This window comes from Kryptolebias marmoratus, linkage group LG13 (genome assembly GCF_001649575.2).
Source record: "Kryptolebias marmoratus isolate JLee-2015 linkage group LG13, ASM164957v2, whole genome shotgun sequence".
Classification (NCBI taxonomy): Eukaryota; Metazoa; Chordata; class Actinopteri; order Cyprinodontiformes; family Rivulidae; genus Kryptolebias; species Kryptolebias marmoratus.
The window spans coordinates 17,771,771-17,783,183 of NC_051442.1; the positions used below are offsets into that span (position 1 = coordinate 17,771,771).

General features: G+C 42.0%; 1 protein-coding gene across 2 annotated transcripts in view; it reads left to right on the forward strand.

Moving 5' to 3' along the window:
• The first annotated feature begins 7,331 nt into the window (after window positions 1-7,331).
• Window positions 7,332-11,413, forward strand: part of LOC108233860 (protocadherin-10) — an 8,024-nt gene continuing 3,942 nt past the window's right edge. For both annotated transcript variants that reach the window (XM_017412564.3, XM_017412565.3), the window contains exon 1: window positions 7,332-10,111. In XM_017412564.3, coding sequence (XP_017268053.1) covers window positions 7,553-10,111 — 2,559 coding nt within the window. In that variant the 5' untranslated portion in view covers window positions 7,332-7,552. The remainder of the gene's footprint in view (window positions 10,112-11,413) is intronic.

Here is an 11,413-nt window from a genome sequence, read left to right on the forward strand (position 1 = left end):
CATCTTAATCTTGGTCTTTAGTCAGAATTAAACTGCATTGCTTCAAACTGAGGTTGTTCAATAGGCTATCTGCAACAGTTAAGATATTAATTGTTCATAACCTTTACACATAACCACACTTCCAGATAATGGAACTATCCCTTTAAAGACTCTACTGTTCAACATAATAATAAATCTAAATAATTTAATGTTTCCTATGTGGGTTCATATTGCAAAACACTGCAGTTTTACAATATAGAATAAAATTAAAAAGGTCAGCGATGTTGTTGTTCTTATGTTTCCACTGAGACACAGCTTGCTCCTGTGCACATTTTAATCTGATGTTAAATGTTTCATTAAAACTCTTTTTAATGAAGTTGATGTTAATTCATTTTGTAGACAGTTGGCTCTCTTCAGCTCATCAATAAAGCATATAAGGAGAAGAAATTAAAGAAATTCATGATTCAAAACTAATCACGCACTAGATTTTCTAATGTCCTTTTACTCATCTCCATTACTTGTCCTTGTTTCCTCACAGTTTTATGTTGCTGGCACTCATGGATGATTGGAATTATGACTTCAAAGCAGTTCATTGTTAGAAAAAAAACATTGTTCAAATGTTATAAATACTTTGCCCAGGTAAACAATATATGCATGATCACAAGTTATACACATCAATTACATGAGACATGAAAAGAAACAGCCTAATATGATAACATAATGCCATCTTCCAGTTTTAAAAATAAACTATAATGTTTTGGATGTGTACATTTAGTCCTTTAGTCCTTTGACACTATTCTAATGAGGCTGGGTATCATTCTGTTGTATTATCCCAGCAGAAGCCTTTGCTCTTGGACTACACACCTACTTTTGGCTCTTAAGAATTCTCAAAAGAAAGATGGAAGGAATAACCAGCAACTCTGAGGATCAGAAGACACATACACCTGGGGCTATTTTTTTAAGACTAAGTTAAACCCTTCTGTTTTTGATAAAGACTAAAATTAGTGCAAGTGAGTGTAAACCACCTACTAGCTGTGCTGTGAGTTAAGGCTGATGGGTTAAGGCCCAAAATGCACTGAGCATCTCGTCCTGTGATATATTTGTGGGACATTATCAAATAGCCCCGCCTCTCGCACAATGAATGAGATAGGCACCAGTTCCCCAGTGACCCTGAACTAAAAAGCGGGTAAAGGAAATGGACAGATGAATGGATGGACTATCAAATAGCTTTGCTTTTCTTCTTCATAGTTTGTCCTTTTCTTTCCCTGCAGGTATCTGTGGCCTTAATCTGTCTGATCTGCAGTTAGTGGCCCAACCAACAACAAACAAGCAGCTCTGCTCCCTGATTGTTTGTTCTGTCTGTCTCTCTTTCCCTCAATGCCTCTTTCCATCCTCTCACCCCAAACTGGTTCAGGCAAAATTTAGATGGAATATTAGGATGGAATATAGCTGTCAAAGTTGAACTTGTTCCCAGTGCTGGTTGGATGTCACCAGGGTTGCCCCTTGTCTCCTGTCCTGTTGTGTTGTTCAGGATCTCAAAGTGCAGTCGTGGAGAGAAGGGTGTGAGGTTTGCGGACCTCAGGGTCTCCACTGTGCTTTTGTGGATGATATAGTTCTGTTGGCGTCTTTATGCCATGACCTGCAGTGTGCACTGGGGTGATTTGTAGCGAGGTGTGAAGCAGCTGGGATAAAAATCTGCTCCCCTTAGTCTGAGGCCATGGTTTTCAGCTGGAAAAAGGTAAATTGCTCCCACCAGTTCAGGGGGGAGTCTGCCCAAGGCAGAGGAGTTCAAGTATCTGGGAGTCTTGTTCACGAGTGATGGTAGGATGGAGTCGGAGATGAATCAACAGCTCGTCTGCAGTAATGAGGGCATTGCTCTGTTCGGTCGTGATGAAGAAGGAGCTGAGTCAAAAGGCAAAACTCTCAATTTACTTGTTTAGCTAAATTTCAGCTATCGCCTATAGCCATGAGGTTTGGATCATGACCGAAAGAACCATACAAGCAGATGAAATGAACTTCATCTGTAGGGAGGCCGGGCTCAGCCTTCGAGAGAAGTTGAGTAGTGCCATCATCAAGTGTGGGAGCTTGGAGTAGAGCTGCTGTTCCTCTACATTAAAAAGAATTAATTAAGATGGTTCAGACATCTGAATAGGATGCCTCCTGGGCGTCTCCCGCTGGATGTTTTCCAGGCGCATTCTACTGGAAGGAGACCCCGGGGCAGAACCAGAACTTGCTGGAGGGATTATGTATCCTCTCTGTCCTGGAAACACTTACTTATAAAGTAAAAAGGATTTCTTTTTTCTTTTCATTTTATTGTCAATGAGGGCTTTCTCAGAATACATTACTAAATTTCTTCATGTGGCATTTTCTGAAAAAGATTTTGTTCTAAATTGGCAAATGAAAAGTTATACTGAATTGTATTGAAGTAAACTTTATTGATTTGAACTGAACTGAATTAAACTGAATTGAATTGAACTGTTTTAAGCTGAGGCTGCATAGTAATGCAGTAGGTTAACACTGTTGTCTTGCAGCAAGAAAGTCACAGGTTCTAATCCCATCTGGGGCCTTTCTGTATGGAGTTTGTCTGTTCTCCCCATGCATGTGTGGCTTTTTCCTGTGTACTCTGATTTCCTCCCACAGTCCAAAAGCATGCATGTTAGATTAATTGATAAATCTAATTGTCACTAGGTGTGAGTGAGAACATGAATGGTTGTCTGTCTCGTTTGTTTCATGACCTTGTGATGTTCTGGCGACCTGTCACCTAATAGCTGCTGGAGATGGGCACTGGTTCAGTCCTCAACAGGCTCCTATGGGAAACCCCCATGAACTATAATTACAGCCGCCAAGGAGGTTCTGTCTTCAATTGGTGATTTGTCTGCACATCCTTCCATCTCTGTTAGTAAGATCACTTAAAAACTAATGAACCTATTTTGCTGAAATTTAAAGAAATATTGGGGTTGTCACAAAACACAAGTGATTAAATTTTGGTGCTGATCCAGATTATATTCAGGACCCTGCAGGACGCTTTTTAATGGCCTTGACAGAGGTTTGTGCTCTCCCAGTGCTTCTAGTTTGAATAAGCCCTGTGTGGCAAAACATGTGATCATACGAACATGTTGTAAATGTTCTAAAGTCACATTGGAAATGTGTTGTGGCAAAACCCAATAATGTTTTTCATGTGTTTGTTAGTAAAATATTTCATTAATCAGTGGATGAATTTTGATTAAACTAATTATTGGAAGTACATCTACAACTGATAAACTATTGGAGTCAACCTGATTCAAGTTGGCCGCCACAGTTCAGCAAACTTAGCAAACACATGGCTATACCTCATTCAGTTTTACAGATAGTCAGCTAACATTTGATGTGGTAGTAGCTAACAACCCATACTCTAAGCACTAACCTTTAATTTAATGTTTTCACATGAAAAAATGCATTTTTTCACATTCAGAATTCATGTGCTTATTGTTTGAAGTTCACACAAAAACCACGTTTGATATGTTTTTTACATGTGAAAACATGATTTCCTCATCTGAGGTTTCTGTTTTGTTTCTTTTTCTGGAAGGTGGAACAAGCGGTTCAAGAAATAGGATGGAGAAATGGATGGATTAAGTTGAAATGAACTAAATTAAATTGAACTGAGTTAAATCAAGTAAGGTTTGCAGATTCTTATAAATGTGAGGTGTTATTGTACATATTGTACATGTTTTGCAATTTAAAGATGGTATCCAAATCAGCAGGATCATTATTTGGAATCTTTCTCAAAATCTTTGTCACATTCCACAATCAGTCATTTCCCACCAGCTTTCAGCTACTATAAGATGTTTGATCGAGAAAGAGAAAACAGTAAAATATATTTAGAATAATGAGTTTTTTACTTTTATAGCTATTTTGTTCTAACTTTCTGAAAAGACTTACAATCAAACAATTTATTACCCGGGTCATCCTGATTAATTGAAGCTAAGCTAAATGATTTGCAAGAATTTTCCCTAAGTGAACCTGATGTACCAACAAGCAGATAACTGCAGTCACACTTTAGCTCTCGCCTGTTTGTCCTTCTGATTTCATTCCTGTCAAGTTTCAAAACAATCACATTAAGGGTAGTTTAATTCTCTAGATAAAATTCTGTTGCAAATGCTGCATAACGAATGGCATAAGGAAGAGTGGTTTCACAGAAAATGAAATCATGACGCTAGCTTATAGGCAGCTTAGACATGTTGACATTTGAATGTTAAAAATAAGCTTTGTCAACATTCATGCGATGGTACATATTAAGATACTGACTCCATAAAAGTTTCAGTAAAATTCAAATAAAAATAAATGATTTAATGTCTCATTCCATTTCTATGCCCCTCATTTTCATTTCTTTGTGTGTTTTGTTGTGTGAAAGAGACATTAATAAACACAATCAACCCTACGCTTGAAGTAATATCCTAATGGGTTTTGAAAATTATTTTTACAGACTGGTAAATTACTTTTTCTTGCCTTTTTAAATTAAAATTTATATTTAAAGATGGATTCTCCAAACTGAATCAGCTACCCTTTTTTTTCTTATAATATCCTTTTAATTGAACTTGTCTTTAAACCACTGTCTTTGTGACAAAGGCACATTCAGATGTTGTGCACACCAAAATGGAATATTTCAAACTCCTGCTCATCAGACTGTATAAATTCATACTGTGGGTAATGAATCACATAATATATTTTTTTGTTTTGTTTTCTGCATAACATGCTGTCCCTGCTGCATGACTGTCATTACAGAAAGAATAATAGTATTGGTTATTATGTGGTGAGGGAAAAAGAAGAAAAAGGTTGAAATTTGGTAAAAATGACAGCTGGCGATCACATGAAAAGACATCTGCTGCTTGGACTTGCATGTGCAAATGTTTCACAATGGGGGTGAAATAAAATTCAAAGAAATTATCTGCACTTTGAACACATTGCATGGCATTTATGCTATAGTTAAACACGACTAAAACTGCGTTAGTGTTAAATGCTGGCGTATATATAGGCTAACATAGTTTAATCCCACAGTTTTTAAAGCTAAAGTGTAGTCAAAGACAAAGGGATTGATAATCCACTTTTGTCCTTGAGTGAGCGAAAGAGATCAACAGAATGAGTTTATGTGTGTGTGAGAGAGAGTAGGATGGAGTGGGCAACAGAGAGATAATCTCTTTTGTAGTTTTTATCCCTAAATGTGGTGCTTGTGTCCCCTTATCCCAGCTACTTAGTTTCTGCCCTGCGTAAGTGATGCCACGCACTTATAGGCTGTAAAAAGCAGGTCAATATGACCACGGAGAGAAAAAAAAAAAAAAACAGCACGTGCATCACATGGATAGCTTTGGGATTATTCCTCACAAAATGTCTTAATTCCTCTGTTCACTAATGATCCAGGGAAAATGCCCTCTAATCTCCATTCCATTAATTAAAAAGAGCATGAGCCCATGGAAAAACCTCACCATCTGCTGCTGTTTCATTTCTGCAGACAGATTGTGTTTTCAGTTTTTAACTAGGAGGAAGGCGAAAAGAAAAGCAAACGGGTGGAGCACGGATTGAGGTGCATGGTAAACAGATGCAACTCCTCTGTTTCAGTTGTCAGTGTGTTGAAATGTGGAGCTCTGTGAGTTGGAGCGGCTTTTTGGAGTCCATTTTGCAAGTTGGTGATACTTTTGCAACCCTATAGTGAATAAACCGACACCAGTTGGAAACTTCAGAGGTGTGTTATCATAAATTCATAGGAGTGGATGAACGTTTTGCTGATCTTCTCAGATTATTTTTAGTTTCAAGAGGAATCACAACTTTCTGTTATTGGGGCGGCAGTGGCTCAGGAGGTAGGGGTTCATCCTGTGACTGGAGGGTTGCCGGTTCAAGCCGCTGTTCCGTCAGTCTCAGCCATTGTGTCCTTGGGCAAGACACTTCACCAGCCTCTCCCACTGGTGGTGGTCAGAGGGCTCGGTGGTGCCGTTGTGATGGCAGCTTCACTTCTGTCAGCCCACCCCAGGGCAGCTGTGGCTACAATATAGCTTACTGCCATCAGTGTATGAATGGGTAAATAAATGGGTGAATGATTGTAGTGTGAAACGCTTTGGGGTCCTTGGACTAGATAAAGCGCTATAAAAGTGCAAGCCATTTACCATTCTGCATGTATTTTCAAAGATAATTACTGATATATTTTCATTTGTTAGCTCTTTTATCAATGCGAAGGTTTTAGTGATATATTTTATGAAATAAATCTACTTATCACCAGCTGCTGAAAACTGAACGAGGTGCAGTAATGGTTTTGCCTGTGTGTGTGTATTTGTTAGCAAAATATCTCATGATCCACCATGTGGATTTTAATAAAACCTTCAGAAGGTAATCATTGGATGCACATGAAAAACTGATTACCTTCTGGAGTCAATCAAATTCAAGATGGCTACCACAGCCAACTAAACTTACACAACATCTTTGCTTAACACTTTGGTAGTAATTATTAGCATATGCCCTGTTTCTCTGTTAGCAAAATATGAAGTGGTGTTATAAATTTTAATGAAACTTTCATGAAATAATCATTAGATATACATATATAACTGATTAACTTTTGGAGTCAGTCTAACTTAAGATGGCCAGCACAGCTTATCAATTTTATCTAGCACATAAATGACTATAACTCAGTCAATAGTACATTTATTGAGCTAAAGTTTTATTTAGTAATTGCTGAGAATCATCCGCAATACATACTTCAAGCACTGTAGAGATTGTGCAAAATGCTATTTTCAAGGGCTGACAAAATCAACTACAAGCAAATCATTTTGAAACATAAATTGATTTTAGTTTAAAACTTTGGCATTAAAGGCAACAGAGGATATGCATTCCTTCAAGGATGATAGGTCTTTAATTTGAGTCAGTTTTGCAAATTGGTAATAAATATGCAACCCAAGAGAATTAATATACTATAGTTGAAGTTCCAAATGTGTTTCATCATAAAATCATATGAAAATTTAATTTTTCTCTTTTTTTTCTCTGATCAGTTTAAGTTTTTCTAAGAATTATTACCTCCTCTGTGTCATAAAGTATTTATTTTTGAATATATTTACATATATCGTTTCATAGTTTAGCTAATCTATGAATGTTAAAGTTGCTGCTGGTATAATTTATGCAAAGAAACTATTTTATTTATGTTGTTATGCCTAATGCAGCTGACACTTCTCAGTTCTGTGAGTCAGGAGGCTTTTTTTTCATCGGATTATGTTCAATATTAGTTGAAATGATGAAATTGACTCAGTAGAAATTAAATGAAGTCACTTGTGATCTGGAGGGGTCAAAGCCCAGAGACTGTGACACGAATTTGATCGGGCTAGTAGGCAGGGCAGATTATCCGAGCTGCTGTTGGAACAGTGGGGCCAATAATAATAAACACGCGCACACGCAGACGGAACGCGCACAAATCTAAGAGATAGGCTCGCTCACATCTTTCTCTCCTCTCTGTTTGCTGTCAGACACACAGGCGCAGCTCCAGTCCCACGAATAGGAAGTTTCTCTGTGTTTTTTGCGCACTTTCGACTCATTTCTGATTCATTTCTCCTGCTTTAAGATGCAGATGGACGCAGCGAGGAGAAGACCGGGTGGCAAATGGTTCCATTTAGCGCTCTTCACTTGTTTCTTGGACGCAGTCTGGGGACAGATCCGCTACTCCATCCCAGAGGAGCTGGAGCACGGCGCTTTCGTTGGCAACATCGCAGAGGACCTGGGCTTGGACTTGGATAAACTCTCCGTGCGCAGATTCCGGATAGTTTCTGGCTCCAAGAAGCAGTACGTGGAGGTCAATTTGGAAAACGGGGTTCTGTTTGTGAATGAAAGGATAGATCGGGAAGAACTGTGTGAGCAGAGTTCCTCCTGCTCCTTTCACCTTCAAGTGGTGATAGAAAACCCTTTGGATTTGTACAGGGTGGAGATTGAGATCTTGGATGTGAATGATAACTCTCCCATCTTCCCCTGGACCGAGTTTAATTTGGACATCTCGGAGTCCGCCGTGCCAGGATCCCGTTTTCCTCTGGAGAGCGCGCAGGACCTGGACGTGGGCTCCAACTCGCTGCGCACCTATTTGCTCAGCGTGAACGAGCATTTCTACTTGGACATCCAGACGCGCAGCGACGGCAGCAAGTTCGCAGAGCTGGTGCTGCAAACCCCGCTGGACAGGGAGCAGCAGAGCGCGCATCAGATGGTGCTGACGGCGGTGGACGGAGGCGCGCCGGAGAGGTCCGGCACGGCACAGATCGACGTCACCGTGTTGGACGCCAACGACAACGCGCCGGTTTTCGATCAGTCCTTTTACAGAGTGCGGCTGGATGAAAACGCGCCCAAAGGCACCGTGGTGATCCGACTCAACGCCTCCGACTTGGACGAGGGTCCTAACGCGGACATCACTTACTCGTTCAGCGGCCACGCGCCCATCAAAGTGCGCCAACTCTTCAGCGTGGACCCGCACACAGGAGAAATCAAAGTCAAAGGTGTGATTGATTACGAGAAAGCCAGGATGCACGAGATTTACGTCCAGGCCAAAGATAAAGGTCCGTCCGCTGTGGCGGTGCACTGCAAGGTCCTGGTGAACGTCTTGGATAAGAACGATAACCTCCCTGAAGTGATCCTCACGTCAGTGTCCACACCTGTGCAGGAGGACGTCCCGCCGGGGACTGTCATAGCCGTGATCAGCGTCATGGACAGAGACTCGGGGGAAAACGGGAACGTGGACTGCGAGATCCCCCATCACGTCCCGTTTCAGCTCCACTCTTCCTTCAAGAACTACTACACCTTAGTAACTTCGGATTTTCTGGATAGGGAGGCGGTGGCTGAGTACAACATCACCCTGACTGCCAGAGACATGGGCTCCCCGCCCCTGTTCACCAGGAGGACGGTTCTGGTGCAGGTGTCTGACGTGAACGACAACGCGCCTCACTTCAAGCAGCCTTCCTACTCGGTGTATCTGACCGAGAATAACGCGCCGGGATCCTCCATCTGCTCCGTGACCGCACTGGATCCAGATTCGGGTCAAAACGCCTACTTGTCCTACTCTGTCCTGGAGGGGGATATACAGGGAATGCCCGTGTCCACGTACGTGTCCATAAACTCAGACAACGGGAACATTTACGCGCTGCGGTCCTTCGATCACGAGCAGCTGAAAAACTTCCAGGTGACAGTTCAGGCCCAGGACGCAGGATTCCCCCCTCTGAAAAACAATGTCTCTGTTAGCATCTTTATTCTGGACCAGAACGACAACCCGCCTGTAATCACATCCCCTGTTGCGCGCAACGGAACTGCGCCCTGCGCCCCTGTCCCTAGATCAGCTGACGCCGGTTTCCTCGTCACTAAAGTCAACGCAGCGGACGCAGACGCCGGTCAGAACTCGCGCCTGTTCTATCAGCTGCTCCAAGCCACAGACCCGAGCCTGTTTAGCATCGCTCTGTACACGGGTGAAGTCAGGACGCTGCGCCAGATTGAGGACAAAGAGCCCAACAGGCACCGGCTGGTCATTCTGGTGAAGGACAATGGTCAGCCGCCCCTGTCGGCCACAGCTTCCATCATCCTGTCAGTGGTTGACAGCCTGCCAGAATCACAGCCTGATTTGGATGACCTCCACAGCTCCCACCACAGCCCCAACGTCACCCTGTACATAATCGTGGCTCTGGGCGCCGTTTCCTTCACGTTTCTGTTGGCCATCATCGTCCTGGTGGCAGTGAGGAGATTGAAGGGCAGAGCGTCCGGCAAAACGTCCAGCTTCCCCTCCTCCTCCTCCTCCTCCTCATGCTGCTGCTACTCTCCTGCAGAACTCTCCTCCACCACCACAGAGGTGTTCAAGAAGTCCAACCTTAATGTCCGCATGTCCTCAGGCGCGTCGGGCTGCGCAGAGGCGCACAGCAGCAGCAGCAGCGGCGGCGGCGGCGGCGGTGGTGGCGGCGTACTGCCACAGATGTACTGCTTCAAAATGTGTCTAACGCCGGAGTCCTCGAAGAGTGACTTTATGTTCCTCAAACCATGCAGTCCGGTGATGTCGGTCCAACAGAACAACGCCAAGAGCACAGATTATTTGACCTCAGGCTGGAGCGCGCTGGACAGGAACGAGCTGTCCAACAACAGAGCTGCGACACCAAACCGGGTAATTCATGGAGATAGTGCAAGCATACACAAAAGATGATTCATTTGTTTAATCAAAACTTACAATTAGAATTTCTAATGTGGTAAAACTTAATGATCAGCCCAGGCACGTCTCCTCTTATCTTATTGCCATCCAACTTAAAGGATGGCTGGTTTTACGCAGAGATGATCCCATTTTTTACTTCTAAACGAGCTCCCACTATTAACCATGAATAAAAACATAAATGCATTTGCCTTTTGTATAGAAATATAAAACTATAATAAATAGAACAAAACTGTGGGATATAAACAAAGAAGCAGATTAAATTATGTATGCTCTAGACGATAAAGTTATGTTGAAATTCAAAAAGATAAAAAAAGTCAGAGGTATTTTCTTTCTTTAATTTTTAATAAACTTATTCATTTATTTCAACACATTCATTTTGTCCTAATCTTGTTTACATTAGTTTTTTTCTCTCCTTTGCTTTCATTGTTGTCAAGGTTTTTTTCTCTCCTCTTATTCTGTTGGTTCTGGTTTTGTTTGTTTGCCTTGGTTATGCTTAAATGTTTTTAAGATAGTTGTTTTTTGACATTGCTGTTGTTTATGCTTATTCTTTCTCCATCTCTGAATTACTTTTAGCGGATTTTTTTCTGTGCCACTGGCAAAAACTAGATCTTTTGATCAAATTTGGCCTTGAATGTGTTAATTTTAACTGAGTTAGCGAGTCTAACTTTTATCGTAGCCCTCCTGACACCCAGTATTTGTATTAAATCCCTGACACTCTGAGGTTATACTCATCGTCCTCCATGACAACCTCTACATGCTTATTGATGAGTGAGATTTATTTTTTAAGCGTTGTTCATATATGTAAAGTGCAAACACTGCTGAGCTGTTTGTGTAAAATGGAACCACATTGAGGTTTAAAATGCTCCACACAAGTGTGGTCCATTTGCCATTCTTTCTGTCCCCAATAATTGGGATGGACAACAGGAAGGCCATCCCACGTGGGACACTTTACACTGGAGGAAGAGGTGTGTTGTTTATGACTTCAGCATAAAAACAACTTTCGCTCAATGAGCGCGCACACTCGCTGAAAAATGTACTCTTATGCACTGGCGGCGCCAGGGGGGCGCTAGGGGGTGCTATAGCTCCCCCTGGAAAAGTCATAGCACCCCCGTAGCACCCCCAAGCAAAGGCATAACCGGGGTATGTGTGGGACATGTCCCCCACTTCCCTTATGTATGTCCTATATCCCCCGCACTTTTTCCAGCCGTTGCAATTGTTTAATTCGTTGTTAACATGTGGGGATGTGTTTTTCCGAGC